Source organism: Mauremys mutica, chromosome 22 (assembly GCF_020497125.1).
Source record: "Mauremys mutica isolate MM-2020 ecotype Southern chromosome 22, ASM2049712v1, whole genome shotgun sequence".
Lineage (NCBI taxonomy): Eukaryota > Metazoa > Chordata > Testudines > Geoemydidae > Mauremys > Mauremys mutica.
Genome location: NC_059093.1, coordinates 6,998,308 through 7,018,795, shown reverse-complemented (window position 1 = coordinate 7,018,795; position 20,488 = coordinate 6,998,308). Strand labels below are relative to the sequence as shown.

The 20,488-nt window shown below is 56.4% G+C and overlaps 1 protein-coding gene across 3 annotated transcripts in view; it reads left to right on the top strand.

Annotated features, from left to right (window-relative positions):
* The window catches only part of MCAM (melanoma cell adhesion molecule), a 39,062-nt gene extending 20,907 nt beyond the window's left edge, over positions 1-18,155 (top strand). The window contains exons 2-17 of one of the 3 annotated variants that reach the window (XM_044996805.1): positions 1,935-2,062; positions 2,488-2,698; positions 3,193-3,263; positions 3,509-3,596; positions 3,952-4,119; positions 4,529-4,656; positions 5,121-5,277; positions 5,616-5,737; positions 6,034-6,175; positions 7,567-7,688; positions 7,900-8,038; positions 10,621-10,659; positions 11,036-11,053; positions 14,525-14,666; positions 15,264-15,381; positions 16,366-18,155. In XM_044996805.1, the coding sequence (XP_044852740.1) occupies positions 1,935-2,062; positions 2,488-2,698; positions 3,193-3,263; positions 3,509-3,596; positions 3,952-4,119; positions 4,529-4,656; positions 5,121-5,277; positions 5,616-5,737; positions 6,034-6,175; positions 7,567-7,688; positions 7,900-8,038; positions 10,621-10,659; positions 11,036-11,053; positions 14,525-14,666; positions 15,264-15,381; positions 16,366-16,395 (1,823 nt within the window). In that variant the 3' untranslated portion in view covers positions 16,396-18,155. The remainder of the gene's footprint in view (positions 1-1,934; positions 2,063-2,487; positions 2,699-3,192; positions 3,264-3,508; positions 3,597-3,951; positions 4,120-4,528; positions 4,657-5,120; positions 5,278-5,615; positions 5,738-6,033; positions 6,176-7,566; positions 7,689-7,899; positions 8,039-10,620; positions 10,660-11,035; positions 11,054-14,524; positions 14,667-15,263; positions 15,382-16,365) is intronic. The other 2 variants (XM_044996806.1, XM_044996807.1) reach the window with 2 other exon arrangements.
* The last annotated feature ends 2,333 nt before the right edge of the window (positions 18,156-20,488 follow it).

The window sequence follows — 20,488 nt, the reverse complement described above, 5'->3', positions numbered from 1 at the left end:
CCTCCCTCCACCATGGCCCAAGCTGGGCCGGGCACGACCCCCCTCTGCTGCGGCAGGCGCTGTCTCGTGCCGGTTCAGCCCCGTGAGCTGACTGGTGCCGTCTCAGCCGGGAGCCCCCCTCCTCTCCGGAGCCCAGGCCCCTCGCTCCCCAGGCCTGAGGAAGTGGCAGCTCCTAAGTGATCCTCCACCTGCCGGGGCCGGATGAAGCTGCGGATGTGACCAGGAGGCCGGGATTTCCCCCCGGGGTGTGTGTGTCATGATCCCGGATGCCCTGCATGCCCCCCGTCCCCACCTCCGCCGGCACCGCCAGCCAGGCCACCTCAGACCCAGCAGATGTCCTAACAATGGGGCTGCGCCGCCGTCATGCTCAGCCGAGCACAACATCCTGCCCCAGAAGTGAAGTCGTCCCAGAACATTGGCGGTGGGGGGGGGGAAGAGGGCAAGGAGGGAAGCAAAGCAGCCAGGAGGCAGCACCCCCCCCCACTGTCCCCCTTGTGCTGCTAATTGTCTAATCCCCACCCGTTCTGCTCTAATCAGCATCTGGAAAGTGACTTACTGGGCTCAGCTGCCTTCCCCGCGCTGGGGTGTTGGGGGAGAGCAGAGTCGTGCCGGGATGGGGTGTGGGGGGTGCTGCTTGCACCGAGCCCGCCTGTGGGACTATTCTCCTGAATCAGTCAGAGCTGGGCAAGGCAGATGGGGGTGTGTGGAGGCAGCTGCAGGGGGCAGAGCTGGCCGCTTGCCCTGCCCTGCCCTGGCAGAGGGAATATCATGGAGGGCCGGCGCTCAGATTCTAGGCCCCGCTGCCTGGGGGGCCGGTGCTGTGGCTGCCTGTGCCATTCAGAAAGCGACCGAGACCTTCCAGATTTGTCCCACCCAACCCCAGAGAGCTGTGCTCCCACCCCATCTCAGCTGGGCCCCTAGTGGGCCCCTGGGCCCCATCCTGCCCCCCCAGTAGCCAAGCCCCACACCCTGGGCTGGATCAGAGTCAGTGCTCTTGGAGGGGAAGGAAGCAGGGTGTTCCCCAAGCTCCATGATGAGTTTAGTGGCCCCGGCTGCTAGTGTCTTGGCCACAAAGGTGTTCAGCTGCGTGTGGAGAGGCAGAGCTGAGCTGGCCCAGCAGGGGTTAATAAGCTCTCAGTGGGCAAGCAGTGATCCCCCCCCGACCCCACACACACCCGCTTGGGCTGGGCTGGGGTGAAAAGTGGGACTGGGAGGGGGCTGGGCTGCACATGGCAGGGTAGCTGGACAGTAGCAGTGACTGCTGCCTCATGGGAACCGTGGGGGGCAGTGTGCAGAGAAGAACCAGGAGCACAGCGGATGTAGCAGCTGGAGGGGGGAGGATGGGGCTGGGCCGGCTGCAGGGGGGTGCCTGGGAGGTGTGGGGCTGTGCTGGCTTGCAGGGGTGGGGGCCCTGTTCTGGTCAGGGCTGGTAAGGGCTGTTCAGTGTTTGGAAATTCACCCCAACTCTGGCACTCACCTAATGGTCTCCTCCTGGGTGCCCCCTGCAGCTGCCCTCACCGTGGTGGGGTGAGGGGTGCTGAGCCCACGCAGGGGCACTGGCAGGCAGGCCTGTGTTTGCACAGGGATCTTGCAAACAGGAGCCACTCCAATGTGGGCAGTGGGACCTGCGTGCCAGGCCATGGCAGGTGCATGGTGCCCACAAGGGCTCCAGAGCACGGGGGGATCAGACAGGGCACCTCCCGGGGGCAGGTCTGGCCCTTGTGCTCTTTGCTGGGGGGCTTCAGCTCCCCACATCTCACCTGAGGGGCTGATTGTGCTCTGTTCAGCCCCAACAACAGCACATGTAGAGTCTTGTCAGGGGTGGGGGGTGGGGGGGAGAATGGGGGATGTTCTCCTGCCCCCGGCTTTCCTCAAGCACCGTGTTTGTGTGGCATCCCCCCCCCCCCCCATCACCTTGTGCCCTGTCTCAGCAGTTGGGGCCAGCAAAGTGGAGGTCTCCATGCTGGAGACGGCGGAGGTGGAGTTGGGGCAGACGGCCAGGATCCCATGCAACTTCTCCCTCCCTGAGGAGAGCCACTACGCCTACATCAACTGGTTCTATGTGAGTAGCAGCACCCGCAGGGGGGCCCAGGGTGGGGGACGGATGGGGCAGGATCGGGGGCCCCCAGCGGGAAGGGTCAGGGGGACAACGATAGGGGAGAAGCAGGGGGCACGGGAAGATGTAGGTGGGGGGGCAGTAAGGGGGGGCTCGCATGGGAGGGTTTGAGGGGGAATAAGGTCCCTGGAGCAGCTCAGTCACTGGCCTGGCAAAGGCTGGCGGTGGGGGTCCCAGTCAGAACCACACAGTCCTGCCCCATCTCCCTGCCTGGCCCCTGGAGGAGACATCTCCCCACACACCCGTGTCCCAGCCACCTGGGCGCTGCGCTAGCAAACGCCTCCACCGCCAGCTGTGGCACAAAGAGGGCCCCATACCGGGTGAGTCCTTGGCCCGAGTGGCGAGTCCCTCTCATTCGCCTTCTGCTCTAGATCAACAAACACAGCCGGACGAAGATCTACTACATGGTCCGCGGGCAGAAATTTGAGGTGGACACAGAGTACAAGGGCCGGGTGGCCATGGAGAACGACTTTACCCTCACCATCAGCAGGGTGACCCTGCGGGACGCCAGGACCTTCGTGTGCCAGGTCGGGGCCGGCAGCTTAGGGGTGGGCGAGAACCGGACCAAGCTCCACATTTACAGTGAGTGCCGCTGGGCCCAGCACCAGGGTGGGGGTAGGGGCAGGGCGACAGCCTATGATTGGCATCTCGGCGCGAGCCCCTGCTCTGGATGCGGCTGCTGCTTGGGGACAGCCGACGAGCTGCCATGTTCCTTTCCCCTCCCCTGCTCAGGGCTGCCTGCCCCTGCCAGGGCTTGGCCCAGGGGCATGGAGGCTGATTTAAGCCGGGAGCCTAGAGCAGGGCAGCATGGGAGTGTCTCCGCGCCTGCCGTCGATCACAAGGTGTGGGCATTAGCGAGAGAGACGCAGCTGCCCAGCGCCCGCCCCTGCTGCCACTCCCAGGGGCGCAGCTCCTACCGCTGCAGTGGGAAGGCAGGAACAGGCTCACAGCAGCGAACAGGGGCTGGGTCTGGTTCCCCCTTGCGTGGTGCTGGCTCAGCCTGGGGAGGGGTCGGGGACTTGGCCTCTCGGTCCACCTGGCACCAAACGCCTGGCTGGGCTGCTGCTCTTTTCCAGAAACCCCGGAGCCTCCTGAGATCCAGGTGAACGACGCGGGCATCCCAGTGACGAGCAAGGAGATCCCCAAGGTGAGGGGAGCCAGCCGTGCCCCACACAGACGGGCGAGCCCCGAGGGGGCCGCAGCACTGCTGGGGGAAAGGCACCCAGAAGAAGGTGGGGGACTACTGGCAGGAAGCTCACAGTGCCAGCAGGGGTGGGGAGAACCCTAACTGCCTTGTCCAGTGCAAGCTGCGCCATGTGGGGAGGGGAAGCGGGGGGTGCTGCGCGGGGAGCCAGAGGTTTTCAGCACCAAGCGCTCCCTTTGCTGTCTCAGATCGCAGTGTGCGTCAGCAAGAATGGCTTTCCAGCCCCCAACATCACATGGTACAAGAACGGGAGCCCCCTGTGGCAGGACCACACACGTAAGTTTCGGAGCCAGCTCCTTCTCCTTGGGATGCTTAGTATGTTGTAGCCTGTGGGGGCTAGCCCTGGGGAGCTGGGGTAAGGGGCCCGCCCAGGCACTTCCGGGATCACAATGCTCAGGATAATCCTGTATCCTGCTGCAAGGAAGCTCATGGTAATGGAGAGCCCATGGGTACTGTTGTGAGGAAACTCACAGCAATCCTGCTCAGCCCAGGGGTGAGAAGTTTGTGCATCCCCATTCCTTCCTTCCAAGGGCTGGATCCCGGGGAGGGGGGGGGGTCCCGTGGAGCCAATGGGGTCTGCAGGTGCTCAATCTCTCTTAGCACTACCCCATCACCTGCTTTCGCCCGGCAGAAGTCAGCCTCATCAAGGAGTCCAGCGGGCTGTACACGGTGAGCAGCACCCTCTACGCCCACGTGAGCCGCGAGGACCGCCAGTCCCGCTTCCACTGCGAGGTCAGCTACCGCCTGCTGGGGGCCGACCAGACTGCCGCGTCCGAGGACGTCAACGTCACCGTGTTCTGTGAGTCTGGGACTGATCGGCCGCGCCCAGGGGAAGGGGAATGACTCTCCATACTGGCGATAACACTCCCTGCGCTGCAGGGTTGATGCTGCAATAGACCAGGCTGTGACATCCATGGCACTTCATGCGGATGGTAGCAGGGGCCTGCAGTGATCCACCCCCCCAGCTCCAGGTGTTGCCACATGTTGCAATGTACCTCCGGCATCTGCCCAAGTCCTGGCCCCTCACGCTGAAGCTTGAGCACGGACGTAGGTGGAGTCAGTCTGGTCTCCCCGGTGCTCTCCAGCCAGAGCGTCTGTCAGATTCCCCCTCTCCTGTTTGCCGCTTGCCAGTTTCTCATGGGCCCCCTGGTCTGCCCACCCCCCGGTCCCAGCTGAGCCGAGGCTCTTCATGTCTCTCTGCACCCCAGATTCCACGGAGAAGCTGAGTCTGGTGATAGAGTCTCCCCAGCCGCAGGTGCGGGAGGGGGACGACGTGACCCTGCGCTGCGAGGGGGACGGGAACCCCCCACCCGAGTACAACCTGCTGAAAGTGCAGGTGAGCAAAGGGGCGGGGCGACAGGCCAGGGCAGGCCGGTTCTGGATGCCCAGGGGCTGACAGAGCGTGCCTTGAATGTGGGGCTGCCTGAGCTCCCCACCGGCTGTCTCTGTGCTCCCCTGTACATGGGGACCCTCACCCTTCCTGCGCTGCGGGGCTGCGGGTTCCACCTGCCCCAGTCTGGGAATCTATTGCAGAGAGCTGGACGGCTCAAGGAAAGGGATAATCGCTGTGCCAGGGCACCGGTTCCAGCCCCACCCCACGCAGAGTGGGCTTGATCAGGAAATGGGAGGCAGAGTCTTTCCCCCCTCCCCCCACTAGGGCATCAGTTCCAGCCCAGCTCAGGGCAGGGGAATGGACTAGGAGGCCACAAACCTCCAGCAGCGCCACCCCTGCTCCCGGTGCCAACACGAGCCACGGGTGCCCCCACGTACCCCCGCTCCCGTCTGCCTTGTGCCCCTCAGGAGGGTGCCGAGCCTGAGGAGAGAGAGCTAACCTCCAGCAACGGGGTGCTGATCCTGCGGAAGGTCAAGAAGGAGGACAGCGGCCGGTACCTGTGCCAGACTTTCGACCTCGACTCCATGAAGAAGCTGGAAAACGAGACGGAGCTGTCTGTGAACTGTAAGGGAGGGCCGGGGAGGAGGCAGGGAGGTTCCCCTGGGCCCTGTGCCGTCCCAGCCCTTCTCCCATTGAGCTCCACATGAATCTGTGCAGTGCTGCCCCCTTCCAGCTCGATGGGTTGGTCATTTAGGGCCCCATGATGCCAGCTGACCGGAGGAGCAGTTCCCCAGCTGCGGGGAGGTGGCATTCGAGAACGGCTGCTTCCGGCAGCCCCCATGGCCTGTGTCCATGCTCCAGGCTGGCTCCTGGGAACCAGTTTCTGTTCTGTACCAGCATCAGCGAGCCCTCGGCCACACGAAGGGCACCGCGTCTCATCCCCACGCTTGCTCTCTCCCTAGACCTCGAAGGGCTCAAGATAACCCCTGAGGGGCCCATCCAGCTGCAGCAGGGAGAAGTCTTAACCCTGACCTGTGACGCCAGAGGCTCCAAGCCCTTGGAGTTCCGGTGGAAGAAGGAGAAGGTAACGAGCCATGCGGACGGCTGCTCCCAGGCAATGGCACAGTGCAGGAGAGGCCGTGCTCCAGTGACCAGTAGAGCTAGATGAAACCTCATTAATACTCCCCCACCCCGGGCAGGATATTCACTTCCCGCTAACCCCAAGGGACTGGAGATTCTCTCCCTGCCCCCCAACAGCAGGGCTTGGAGTGGAGCTGGAAAGCTTGGGAAGACCCAGCTGCTCCCTCGGCCACATGCTGCTCCCGGGCGAGAGGCGGGGCTGCGGCAGTCGGACACTAGCCTGCTCATCTCCTTTTCCAGAAGGGGAAACTGCTGAGGTCAGGAAAGCAGCTGAAACTGAGCAACGTCACCCTCGAATCTTCTGGCAACTACAGCTGCGAGGTGGCTGTGACTGGGGTGCCAGGGCTCTCCCGCTCCAAGCAGGTGAACGTCGCTGTTCACAGTAAGTGCCGGACACTGCCGTATCCCCACCCCTTTTCCTGTGCAGGCTTGGGGAGGGAGATAGCTTGGGCGGGGGGGAAATCCAGCAAAGAGCTCGGGGAATTGCCCTGGTGGTTCACGCAGTCCCTACCTGCAGCAGCGGCTCCAGACACCAGCACACCAAGCGCATGCCTGGGGCGGCGCCCTGCTGGTCCCTGCGAGGGCGGCAGTCAGGCAGCCTTCGGCGGCTTGCCTGCGGGAGGTCTGCCAGTCCCGTGCCTTCGATATACCCGCTGCCAAATCCGCGGGACCGGGGACTTCCCACAGGCAAGCTGCCGAAGGCTGCCTGCCTGCCGTGCTTGGGGCAGCAAAAAAGCCAGAGCCGCCCCTGCCCACCTGACTGCTTCCATCCCAGCCCTGCTGGTCCCTGGGCCTGGGAGGAATGAGCTGGCAGAGACATGTGCAGCCTCCCTACTTCTTTACTCCTCTGGTAAATGCAAGTGTGCCCTGTGCCTGGGGGGCATGGTGCATCTCCCCCCACCTGGTCAGATGGCTGCAGGGAGGCCATGTCACAGTCCTGGATAATTGCACCTGTATTTCCCCCTCCGTGGACTTGAGGGCCCCCACTCTAGGCTCCTGGCTCCTCGGCTGTCACCTCTCTTGGGCAGAGACTCTCATTTCTCTCCCTCCTGAGTGGAGTTTTTCCAGGCTGCAGTTTAGTCCTAGCAAGCCAGACTGCCTGAACGGGGCAGCGTCCGTGCTTGTGCTCTGCTTCCTCGATGGCGGCTATGAACAGCTGTCATTGCTAGTAGTCACACGTCTGGGCACAGCTCTTTCTAAGCAAGCCCATTGATTCTTAAGGTGAAAGCCAAGAAAACCGATTACAAACAACCAAAGAGCCTCCATGCAGCCGGCACCCCCGACTGCAGCCTCAGGTTCTTCAAATCTCACAACTGGGTTTTCCCCGCTGTTAGCGTCTCAGATTTCAAACCACCATAAATAGCTCAGGTCTTTCCTTTGTAGGGTTTGGGCCTTTGATCTTGGCTTTGTGAACCAGGTGATCAGCAGGTCACTCCACAGGGCGTAGCTTCAGAAGGCTGCAGTTTTGCACAACCAGAGGTGGGGAATTTGGTTCCCATCCCCAGGAAAAGCACTAAACACATTTTGTTCCCAGATTCCATTTTTGCCTGGCCCACTGTTCAGTATAGTCCTCTGAAACACCCCCCTCTCCCCTCAGGAGGTTGCACGCAATCCCAGCCCACAATAAGACATAAACCGTTCATCAATTGCAATGGGCCCCCAAAGATGCGTAAACATATTTCAATACAGTCTCCCAAGGACATTGCAGGAAATTGTCCCATCTGTCCCAGGCCACGCTGACCTCTCTGCTCTGTGTTTCTTCCTCCCCTGCAGCAAAGCCGCACATCAGTTCCAAGGATTCCCTGGTGCCTGTGCAACAGAACGAGCTGGTGACCCTGATGTGCAAAGCTGCTGCCCTCCCTGAGCCCACCATCACGTGGAGCATCAATGGAAAGGTGAGACCCACCTGCTGGATGCGGCGCAGGGAACGGACCCGGGGGCTAGGCAGCGGTTCTTGACCTCTTCCATTCAGGCATCTCCTGTAACATTTTTGGGGAACCCCCAACTAGGGAGGGCAGTCGTAGGCCCTGGTTGGGAATCCATGGGCTAGTGATCACTTCTTCCCCTCCTGAGTGGCATCCCTCACTCTCTTCCATCTCCCCGCAGGTCCAAAACCACACAGACCATCATCGCGTCATCAGCAACTTGACTGTCCAAGTCACCCCAAACCTGCTGCAGTCAGGAGTCACCTGCACGGCCACTAACGAGTTTGGCAATAGCAGTCATCACATCAGGCTGCAGCTGAGTAAGTCTCCAGGTCACATTGACGGGGGAAGTGCCCCATGAAGGAAATCCCCTTCTCTCATTCCAGACCAGACTGGAGTCCTCCCCTCCTGCTCTAATTCACAAAACAGGGAGACCATTTTTTCTTAATGATTTTTTTTTTAAATTTCTGATTAGAAACAAAATACACAATATACCAAGAGCATCAGACACCAGTCATGTAGCCTTCAAAGCACGGGCCCACTCAACCCCAATAGATCTCAGCCTGCCTGTGAAGAGAGTCACAGTTCACCCAAAGCTGGATAGAATAGAGGATCTGCAAAGGGGCTTTGCATTCTCCAGGCCTGATAGTCATTCATGCTGCACTGGCAGGGTATAAATGGGCCTCAGCATAAATGAGAATTGGGCCCTTCTTTAGGATCAGAGCTGGTAAAAAAAATAAATAATAATAATACATGTTTTCTCAAAATATCAGCCATCTCAATTTTTTAAAAAAACAACAACAAAGTTTTGATTTTTGGAGACAAAAGTGACAGGGCACATAAAATGAAAGTGTTTCTACCTGCTGGGTCCCTTAAATTTTCAAAAATCAGAAAATTCCACCCAAATATTTGTGGAGAGAAAAGCTCTGGCCGTGATGGAGAAAGACAGACAGCACCCAAGTCCCCCTTTCCAAGCTGGTGGTTCTACTTGAGACATTTCAGGAGGAGCTGGTCTGGCTTGGCCTGATTTTGCAGAGGAAGTTCTGAGCTTCTCTGCTATTTTTAAAGTCTTAATAATAATCTCTTCCTCCTTCTGTCAAGGCCTAATCCTGTCAGGTGCTGAGCATCCTCTACTCAGGTTGATGTCAATGGGAGTTGAGGATACTCAGCACCTCCCAAGATCTGGTTCTTAGTACATGAATATTCCCTTTGACCACTCACGTGATCCAATGTCAGATTGGGAGCCTTATTCCAGTGTCACTGGTCGCCTAACACAGCCAGTCAGGAGAGACGGGTCCAGGGAAAGCAGGACTGACAAGACCCGAATTGCCAATGGAGGAGGAACTTTTCCATCTCTCTTTGTAAAAGTCAGGTTTTCCTCTCTGCAGTGAACCTAAATGTACATAGAAAAGAGATCATTAACACCATAACAGGGAGGGCCACTTACTCTCTATTTACAACTAGTAGGAAAAAGTACTGTGATGGTGGCACAAACCCACTGTGTACCTACTTACTTTTGCGTAACAAGGAGTTCTAACTCGTAGCAGTTTTCACTTGAAGAGAACTCACCTTTGTGGAGACGTGCGGAGAGACACTCTTTCTTCAGTGGTAGGATTAATCTATTTCCCTGGTCTCTTGCTGCACTGATGGAAGAACGTGTTGGTTCTTAACCATTTGCTCACGGTTCAACTCCCTGTGGATTACAAATCCAAATGCCAAGTCCACTTTGCAGGGTATGAAGCGCCCACCCACAACTTCTTCCATAAGGGCAAAACGTGAATTGTAGGGCTAGTGTTTACAAAGCCTCCATGGGTTATTACTGGAGCTGCTGTGCGCCACAATCCAGAATCGGGGCCCCAGCGTGCTAGGTGCTGCACAAAGTGACATTCCCTGGCCCGAAGGGGTTATGATATTTCCTTGATTGCCTCACTCCAAAGGGTGAGCTAAGCAGGAGGGGTGACAGACTGCACTGTAAGATATAAAGCTCAGTTCTACTCGAAAACCGACCGTGAAAGAGGCGTCAGGGGGGTTCATTGTAAAATGGTGGTTTTCCTAATTTGCAAGTTCACCCTGGAATCAAAGAGCTGCTGGCTTTGATCGGAGCCCAGGCACAACTAGCAGCCGAGACTCGGCAGTCGGGACTTAGTTAACGGCACTGTTGATAATGCAAAAGCAGGGCTATGGGGAAGACCGAGCAGTGAATGCTTATTTGTGTCCTTCAGATCAGCAGGTAGGATGCTGAGTGCACATGGCTCTCCGCTCTGAGCTGCCAAAGGACGGAGGGGCATTCCGAGGCCCGTTGCTGATGGCCATTGGCCTGACTTCCGGGAGGGCAGCTTGAGTTCACTTAACACTCATTGACCTTCCCCATGTGCTGGCTGATAATTTCCAAATGCAAACTCTCCTGCACGGTTCTTCCCCACGTCTCTCTGGGCTGGAGAGCAAGCCCAGCTGCTCGGCTGTAGCGCACGCTGCGTGATCCGTTCTCAGCGCGGTTCGTTAGAGGCGTCTGTGTTGGACATTTAGGTCCTAGAAAGCGGAGGTCGAAAAGATGATTCATCATCTCGTTCGTTCCCCCGCACCACCCCTTTGGCCAGGGTATCCCCTGGGTCCCCGTGGCAGCGGAGGGACTGCACACGAGTGAATCTGTAAGTGGCTGGGGGAAGCCAGTGAGCATGTCTGCAAAGCGGCCCGGGGGCGTTCAGAGGGGCATCGCCCGCTCCAGCCCCTGGCGTTTCAACGACACTCTGCACACAGGCAAGGCTGGAATCTCCCTCTAGCTGGTGCAGAGCAGCGCGCTGGGTTGGGATGCTGCTGCAGGCACCCTTGATGCTAACGCACTCCCAGCTCCACCAAGAGGGGAGGAATCAAATCAACCAGCCGGTGTCTGTCTTCATTACAGGAACGATGACGACACCTCCTCCTTCTGGCAACACTACTGGTAAGTGGCCCCAGTGACCGTGCTGAACAAGGGTCCCTGCGGTGGGCGAAGGAACGAGATCTCACCCACACATTAAGCACCCCTGAGGAGAGGCAGGGATGAGACTGAGCAGCCAGAATGGCCAAGCAGCGCTGCCCGGGCCCCTGGAAGATGGAGGTGGCTGGGGAATAGCAGCCACATCCCTTGGTGTCCTGGTACAGAGAGATGCCACGGGCACCGAGTTCTACACTTCAGCCCCTGTGAGCTGCCCTGGGGCACGGGGGCGGGCGGCTAAGTCCCGGAGCCAATGGGGTGAACGTCTGCCCAGCGCCTTCCCACCCCGGGGAGGGATGGGCTTCATTCAGCGCTCTCTCTCCATTCTTCCTTGGCATTCTAGCGGAATCCATCAAGAAAGGTCAGTAGCCCACAGCACCCCCTGCCTCCCAGCTGGTCCCTTCCCTCCTGAGAGCCCCGGCCTGCTTTCACCGTGTGAGCGCTTCGCACGCCTTTTCGCACCCTCCAGACACCTACTCCCAGCCTTCCCTCTGCCTACAGCTGTGCTGATGGCTTCGTGTCCCCCGCTGTCTGCAGAGTGCGGCCCTCCCGTTACACCCCAGAAACGGGCACTCCAATGGGACTCCTTCTGGCCAGTCAGCCCCTAGTTTCCACCCCACTCTTTGGCCTTCGCTCAGCTGGGCTCTCACGCCCTCGCTCCGTGGCACGGGGGGGCAGATGCCGCAGAGGGAGGTCTAAATTAGAGCCGGAGACCCGGTATTTGGATGAGAAGTGCTTCCACGGCAGCGGCGTGTTCCCAAGCCGCCCGCGGGTTTAGACGATGGGTGAAATGTGTCTAAGGCCCATTTCCAAAAGTGGCTTAAGCATGTAGGATGCCAAGTCACCAGTGAAGACACAACCTCCGTCAGCGGGAGGGGATCTCCCATCACTGGAGTTAACGCCTAATACACAGCACGTTACAAACATCCATATTGTCCGTCCCCCCTGTCCTGGGTCTACCCTCACTTGAAACTGGGGGGTTTCAAGGTGAGGACCCGCATGCCACCATGTCAAAGGTCTCACCCCCACTTGGAACTGTTGGGCTCCAATGTGGGGACCTGACTTGGTTTCCCTCTAAACCAGGGGTCTCAAACATGCGGCCCGCGGGCCGCATGCGGCCCGCGGAGCTCTTCCCTGCGGCCCGCGGAGCTCCCCAGGGGAGCTCCGCAGGGGCCCCCAAGAGAAAAGCGGAGGCTCCCGCCTCCGCCCCTCTCCTGGAGCCTCGGCGCATAGAGCGCCGAGTCTCCGTCCGAGCGCCTGAGCCCCGCCCCGATCCGAGCCGCGTGGGGAGGGGGCGGGGCTGGGAGCTCTGGGCTGAGCGCTGCGCTCGGCGTGGAGCTCCCAGCCCCGCCCCCTCACCACGCGGCTCTGAGCGGCACCGCCGGAGACGCGCTCGGGTAAGTGGGGGGGGAAAGCGGGACCCGCTGGGGCCGGGCCGGGCCGGGGGAAGGGAAGCGGGACCCGCCGGGGCCGGGCCGGGCCGGGGGAAGGGAAGCGGGACCCGCCGGGGCCGGGCTGGGGGGGGGGGAAGGGAAGCGCTCAGGGCTGGGGCAGAGGATTAGGGTGCGGGGGGATGAGGGGTTCATGATGTGGGGGCGCTCAGGGCTGGGGCAGAGGATTAGGGTGTGGGGGGATGAGGGCTCTGGCTGGGGCTGAGGATTAGGGTGCAGGGTCCTAGTGCCTGCCCTCCGCCAGTACTGGCAAGGCAGGCTTCCCTTACCCTGAGCCTCTCCAACCCCAAACCCTCAGCCCCAGCCAGAGCCCTCATTCCCCCCGCACCCTAATCCTCAGCCCCAGCCCTGAGCACCCCCACATCATGAACCCCTCATCCCCCTGCACCCTAATCCTCAGCCCCAGCCAGAGCCCTCATTCCCCCCGCACCCTAATCCTCAGCCCCAGCCCTGAGCACCCCCACATCATGAACCCCTCATCCCCCTGCACCCTAATCCTCAGCCCCAGCCAGAGCCCTCATCCCCCTGCACCCTAATCCTCAGCCCCAGCCAGAGCCCTCATCCCCCCGCACCCTAATCCTCTGCCCCAGCCCTGAGCGCCCCCACATCATGAACCCCTCATCCCCCCGCACCCTAATCCTCTGCCCCAGCCCTGAGCGCCCCCACATCATGAACCCCTCATCCACAGCCCACACTCCAAACCTCTTCCCTAGCCCTGAGCCCCCTTGCATCATGAACCCCTCATCCACAGCCCTCACCCCACAGCCCAACCCTCTTCCCTAGCCCTGAGCCCCCTCGCATCATGAACCCCTCATCCACACCCCACACCCCACAGCCCAACCCAACCCTCTTCCCTAGCCCTGAGCCCCCTCGCATCATGAACCCCTCATCCACAGCCCTCACCCCACAGCCCAACCCTCTTCCCTAGCCCTGAGCCCCCTCCTGCATCATGTACCCCTCGCCCTCAGCCCCACAGCCCTCACCCCTGCACTCCCTCCTATCCCCAAACTCCGTCCCAAAGCCTGCACCCCCACCCCCTGCCGCAGCCTGGAGCCTGCATCGAGCACAGAGCCTGCATCCAGACCCCCTCCCCCACCCAAACTCCCTCCCAGAGCCTTAGGCAGTAAATCTAAGTGCGTGTTTTGTCCTTTGAGTGAGGTGCATTACTGAGTGTATATATTTATTAAAACTGCGCGCGCGCTTAGGGGAGGAGGTGGAGAAGAGACAGGGCAGGGGCGGGGCCTCATGGAAGGGGTGGATTGGGGGTGGGGCCAGGGGCAGCAAGGGGGCGTGTCAGTGATGCGGCCCTCGGGCCAATGCACTAGTCCTCATGCGGCCCTCGGGGTCATTTGAGTTTGAGACCCCTGCTCTAAACTAAAATCCTAGTTTAGATCTAGTAAGATGCCACCACTCAATCAGGAAATGTGGATTGAGACACAGTCCTTCCCCAAAATCCTAGGGGATTCCAAGAGCCCCAAATCCATGGAGTTCTTACACCCAGGAGAAACAAACCATTCCCCCTGCTTCCTCCCCCCTCCCTTTTCCTAGGAGAGAGATACCTGATTCAAACTGCTTGAATCAAACCCAGGAGGAACTGTCTCTTCCCCCCTCACCTTCCCCTGAATTTCCACAGAAGAAGGAATTAACCAAGTCCAAAGAAAAGAAAAGAATTTATTAAGAGAACAAAAAGAAAATACAAAATCTCTATGAGCCCAAGTTGGACACTCATAGGGTATAACCTTATCAATCTCTGGAGAGAATCCCCTCTCCCCCTTTCTTTCTCAGTGAAAGCAAAGTAACAGCAAACAGGAATAAAGAATTTCCTTTAGCAAACACACAATTGCAAATATAGAAATTAAATCATAAGACTAATTCGCCTTTCTAATTAATACTCACTATTAATTAGTAGAAACTACTCCAGGAGAACTTGGAGACATGACTGGTCTCTTTTAGATTCAAAAGAGTACCTGAGCAAAACAAAGAAAACACAGACAAAAGCTTCCCTCCACAGAGATTTGAAAAAATCTTATCTCTGATTGGTCCTTCGGTCAGGTGGTCATCAGGTACTGTATGTTAACCCTTTACAGGTAAAAGAGCCCTTAACCCTTAACTATCTGTTTATGACACCCCCCCACAAGCCAGCAGCAGGGCCAGGAACAGAACCTGAGGTCCCCCCACCGTGCATTGCACTAGCTGTGCTGCATGCATCCCCCTCTCTTCCTGGTGCCTCCCCCGCTACCCCCCCCTGCCCCTTCAATGCACTTCCAATGCAGCCTGGGGAGAGGTAAGTGTGCTGCCTACTACTGTGAGTGGAAGGCGACGGGCATCTCTCGGGGAAGCCGTGGGGTCAGGCAGTAAAGGCACCTGTCTGTTGCGAGCAGAGCAAAAGACCCAGGAGAGCAAGGGCGTGATCATCGTGGCGGTCATCGTGTGCATCCTGGTGATCGCTGTGCTCGGCGCTGTGCTCTACTTCCTGCACAAGAAAGGCAAGATCCCCTGCAACCGCACCGGGAAGCAGGACATGTAAGCATAGCTCGCGCCCGCAGTGCTCATGCCTCCCCCGCCTCCCGGCTAGCAAGGGCTTGGCTCAAAGATGCACCAAATCATTCACGCTTCCCATCTCATCCCATTCAGGCACCTTGCTCTCCCCGCACCGCCCCCGGAAGGGCTAGGATGCCTCACGGCTGTTCTCATGCGGGGGGGCGGGGCGGGGAGGCCTGGATGCAGAGTAACCAAGAGCTTCCCCACAGCAAAGGCTCCTGGCACAGCCTCCCGAAGCAGGCGCTGCAGGGAGCCACAGCTGAGTTTCCCCATCAGCCAGCCACCCCTAGTGTGACCCGAACAGCTCCGATCCCCACACTCCAGCAGCACTGAGCGTGGCTGCTATCCCAGGGCTCCTGCCCCTTCCCCTACAGCACCTCCTACTGGCAGAGGCTGGAGTCGTTGAAAGTTTCCCGCGGCCTGTGTTCCCACCGGAGTTTGATTTTGCTCCGACTCCTTTTCCTTCTGCCCTCTGGGAGCCCATAGGAATCAGCCAAAGGGCCCAGACTCCTGCGCCTCTGTCCGTTGGTGCTCGGGGACCTCAAACGTGTCTGAAAACTGTCACCTCCCTCCCCCTAGCACCAGGCCAGATGCCCGTAAAGACGAGATTGTAGTTGAAGTTAAGTCAGATAAACTTCCCGAAGAGGCGGGGCTTCTGCAGGGTGCCAACGGCGAGAAGAGACCTGCAGGTGACCAGGTAGGACAGCTCTCCATGCAATTCCCTTCCGGGGGCTGGGTGTCCCTTTGCAGCCTCTGGCCAGGAGCAGCAGTGATGCTCGAAGGGCACAGGGGGTGGCTCTGCCCTGCTGTTCACACAGAGGGCAGGCCTCCTCTGGAGTCAACTGCTGTCCCCAGCACCCCTGATCTTGCATGGGCCTTCAGCATCCATCGTCATCAGCAGTAAATAAGGGAAGTGGGGGGGACCTCGTGGTGCCAGGCTTTCATTTCACTTCAGTCAGCGCCGGGGCCGAGATGTGGACGTGTTGCTGCATGCTAGTGGGAAACTGCTTCCCCGTCTGCTATAAACTTTCCCCTCCCCCTCCGCAGCGCTCTCACCGTGAACTTGGCCACGTCCCCTGGCTCCCAGGAGAAAGCACAGATCCCGGCTCTTAGGTTTCCCTGTCCCCTCTTCGTTCGCAGTCAGCCTGGCCCAGAGCTAAGGGGTGTAGGCATTACAGGCTAGAGACTCTCTGGCCTCCGCCAAGCTCACGTAGGGACCTAGACTCTCTAGGTGCTCCGTAGATGCCTAAGAACCGGATCCACGAACACCAGGGCAGGGTGTGTCCTGAGCCAGGGGACTGCAAGGAGGAGGAAAAGAAGGCAGCAGCCCTCACTACTGGGCTCTGCCACAGGAGAGCTTTCTCCCTCTCCCCTGGGGAAGCTACTCCACAGGGTACAAGTAATTAAAGAGGCAGTTCCCCCCCGCCACCAAGATAGGATTGTTCCTGCCCTTTATCCTAAAGTGCTTTGTCTAGTTTTAATATGCAGAGGTTTCCAGTTGGACGGTTCCAGTTCAGCTCACATGTTCCTTTGTTTAATGCAAATCCATGTATATGAGCACATGCCCCGGTAGCCTTCAGATCATCACTCAACTGGGTTGGCTCTGAGCAGCTGGTGTGGTCACATGGGGGGGGAGAACCTGCACGGTGATTACCTCTAATTACATATTTCTTGTCCAAAGGCAGAGAAATACATCGATCTGAGGAACTAGAGTGAGGGACCCGCCGTGTGTTTTTTCCTTCAAACCTTTCCTGTTCCTGGATCGCCACCTCCCAACCCTGCTCCAGCTCCCTGAGAGCATGGCCAGAGACCTTGAAATGCATCACAGCGCTGAGACTGCTCTGCAGGGAGGAATACCACAGCCCCCCCATATGACCATTACACTAGCCAAGGGTCTGAAAGATACCACACTAGCCGTGGCAAATCTGGACTGACTGACTGCTTCAGAGGCCAAAAACCAATTCTTGAAAAACATCCACATTGCCCTGATAGATGGAAGAATTTAAGGCCGTATCAGGAATGTTACCGTTAGCTTTTTATTGTTCCAGTTGTGTGTGTGTTTGAGGGGGCGGGGGTGTGTGTGTGTGTGTGGTGTGTCTAGAAGCGTTTTACCTAAAATTCACAGCAGATAAGTCCCCCCTGCCCTCCTGAAAGTAGGCTAGAGCACTAGGCGGTCTGGGTTTGTCAGGACTAGAGTTGTGCTTTTAATTGGAGCTCCTTCCAACTGAAAAAACCCCAACCCCACAACCCGTTTTAGATTAGCAGCATCCAGCTAAGTCTCTGAACAATGGGTGCACAGTATGAATTACAGATAGGGGGTGGAATTTACCTGGTGGATTGTAGGGTGCCGAATGGTTAGTTCTCTTAGCTTGTCCCTAAACTGTTCTTGTTTTGCTGATTTAGATTCACAGCCTCTCATCTTGCAGGTAGAGCGCTCCATTCTTGGAAGAGTTGATTTTGTTTTTCCCAAGTGACTCTGTTGAGAACAAGTAGCTGAAAGGAAAGGATCTCTGTTCTATGTGCAGTAAAAAGCAGGGCCTCCCAGTCGTTCTGAGGGTTCGGCAGGGACCAGACCCAACAGTATGTTGATGTGAAAGTTTTAAAGCTGCATGATGTGGCATTGCTTAGCTGAGGGCTTAGGCCTTGTTTCTCACCTGCCAGCTCCCTGAGGAACGTGGCTACCTTGGGCAGATTTCTAATTAAGCTGTACCGCTACTGAAATGAGCAGGCCCTCCAGAGGACCATGTCTTAAGTCAAGGCTGATGAAGAGAAGCTTTATGCCATGCTTAGATATTGGCACCTCTCTAGGGTTGTTGTGTTTTTTTAAAGTATTCTCACTAGGTAAAACATTACTTATCCTTGACTAAAATTCCATTCTCTGGCCTAGGCCGGGGCGACAGGTAACATCTGTGAACAAGAAGGGAAACTGACAGAACTGAGCTCCCACAGAATATTGAACTGGTGCTATCTCAGAGATACCAAACAGAACCCCACCCAGCCTGCAAGCATATACTGCTGTTGCTTCCCTCAGCCCTAGGACCTCTCCCCTGGCCCCAGGCGAACACTGAGGAGATGAGCCCCTTGCTTTTCCTTCTCCGTTCCTATTAGAGAAGTAAACCAAGTTGTAGGCTTACACCCTCCATAGCTGCTACTTAACCAGCCATTTATTTTCCATTCCTCCAACACTTAAGCAACAAACAGCCTTACATTAACACTGGGCAAAACAACAGCGGCTCCTTTCCTATGCACCCAACCTCCTCAGTGGTTAATGAGACTCTCTGCAGCAGCAGAGGCAACCAACTCATTAACAAAAAGGGTGAGCTGTACTTGTGAGCTAGAAATATCAGAAGCAAAAGCTTTTGTTTTATATATATATATATTTTTGTTGGTTTGTGTGTAAATTTAAGAGTTTGTCTGATATTTGCAGGGTTTTTTTTATATATGTGAAAATAAAAAGCCAAAATACTTCCAGGACTGGCTGTACTTTGTCTCAGTTCACAATGGTGCAGTGAGAAACTAAATTAGGGGTGGTGACATTCCCTAGGTGTGGCCTGTACACTTGGACTGTCCAATACATGACTTCAAAGCATGTGCTTTCACCTCCTCCTCTCTTCACCCCTCCTTCGTCTGCTGCATTTATAATGGATGCCCACAACTGGGTCAGGAGCTACTACTGCATTCCCACTTGGACACAAGAACCGGGGCTCTCGTTTGTTAGACTCAGTTTGGTTTAGATCCACCTCACGCAGGGGTGGGCAAACTTTTTGGCCCAAGGGCCATATCTGGATATGGAAATTGTAGGGTGCGCCATCAATGCTCATGAAATAGGGGGTTGGGGTGCGGGCTCCGGCTGGGGGTGGGGCTAGAAATGAGGAGGTCAGGGTGTGGGGGGGGGCTCCAGGCTGGCGGTGCAGACTCTAGGGTGGGGCTGGGAATGAGGGGTTTGGGGTGCAGGAGGGTGCACCGGACTGAGACCAAGGGGTTCAGAAGGGGGGAGGGGGATCAGGGCTGGGGCAAGGGATTGGGGTGCAGGAGGTGGCCGGGGAGAAGGCTCCAGCTGGCGCTTACCTCAAGCAGCTCCCGGAAGCAGGGGCATGTCCCCCCTCTGGTTCCAGGCCAACAGGAGCTGACACTTGAGGCGGGGGCAGCATGCGGAGCCTCCTGGCTGCCCCTACGCGTAGGAGCTAGAGGAGGGACATGCCCGCCATGCCACTGCTTCCAGGAGCCATGCGGAGCGAGGCAAGCCCCCGATCTTGCTCCCCGGCAGGAGTTCGAAAGCCGGATTAAAAGGTCTGACAAGCCAGATGTGGCCCAGGGGCTGTAGTTTGCCCACCTCTGACTTAACTCTGTAGTTGTGCTGCTGCTATAGAAGAAGCAGACACAAGAGTTTCACGAAAGATCTGTTGACAGTCATCTCTCATAAGAGGTCAAGAGTACACCCCCCCCCCCAACTCAAGAGAGGCATTTCTCATTAGTCTCTTATAAGAATGAGGTCTCTCAGGTACCAGTTTGCATTGCCTAAGGAGCACATGCTTTCCTAGAATCCTAGCAGTTGGTGACAGACCTTTTTTCCTATATCTCCCCCCTTTGCTCAGAAGAGGCAGTGTTGACAACCCATGTGTTAGCAGGGGACCAAGGTTCTGTGAATGAAGAGGAATCCTCACTCAGTAGGGCTGTGCAGTTTAAGACAAACTTGCAGCGTCTCAAGGCTTGTCTACACTAGTGTTTTGCTGCTTTAACAATACTGGTATGACTGACGCTGAAAAAACCCCTACTGTGGATGCAGCTATACTGGTACAAGTGTTTATACCATACTCCAGGAAGAAATACACCATATACAGACGCTCCCCGACTTACGCAAGCGTTCCGTTCTAGGTTTGCGTAACCCGGGAAGCGTCTGTACCAGTATAACTTCAGCCACACTAGGGTTTGTACTGGTATAACTATGCCGGGGGGGGGGGGGTGAGGGGGGGGAGCCACCTGTAACAGACACAGTTATACTGGTATATCTTTCCTAGTGTAGACCAGGCCTTAGCTGTCCACCCTAATAACGCCAGTTTGTATTAGGATGTACCAAATAACCTTTAAAAGGTCTCAGGTACCTTTTATCAGTTCCTTTGGTTGGTAAGAACACCCAGTCAGTAGTTTTCAGCTTTTAATGTTCATCCCTGTTACACAGAACATGCTTGTGATAGTTTCAAGAGCAGTACTTTCCATGAATCACATTAAGACCACCTCACTGATATGCTACAACAAAGGAAATTTATTTAAAAATAAAACTTTGTTTTGTTTTGTATTTTTTTTTTTTACTGACACAGGTGCATGAAATTCAAAACAAAAAAGCTCTTTAGTGGGCTGCATACAAGAATGAAAAAAATTAATAAATAACATTAGTATAACTTCTAAACATTAACAATGTATTTGCAAAACAAAATGAGGACTTTAAATCAAATGAACCTTAAAGCTCAGCTACTTTCTGTAAGAATATTTACCTTCTGTTTTTCTTATTCTTTACAGGTCTGAAAGGATTAAATACTGCTAATATAAATTTTTTTTTATATTAATGACACTATTATACTTCTTAAAATATTTTGTGAAAATCTCAACATTTTAACACTGATATTATATAAATTGGTATTCATTATTCAAGAGAAATAAAGCTACTCTTCCTCCCCCACCATGAATTTCAAGAAAAGATTTATATTAGGAATTTAAAAAATAATAATTTTCTTGTTTCCTGCTCTGATTTTAAACTGGGGCACATTAAAAAAAGCCACAAGAATTGCCTTTTTGTCCTTAGTCAG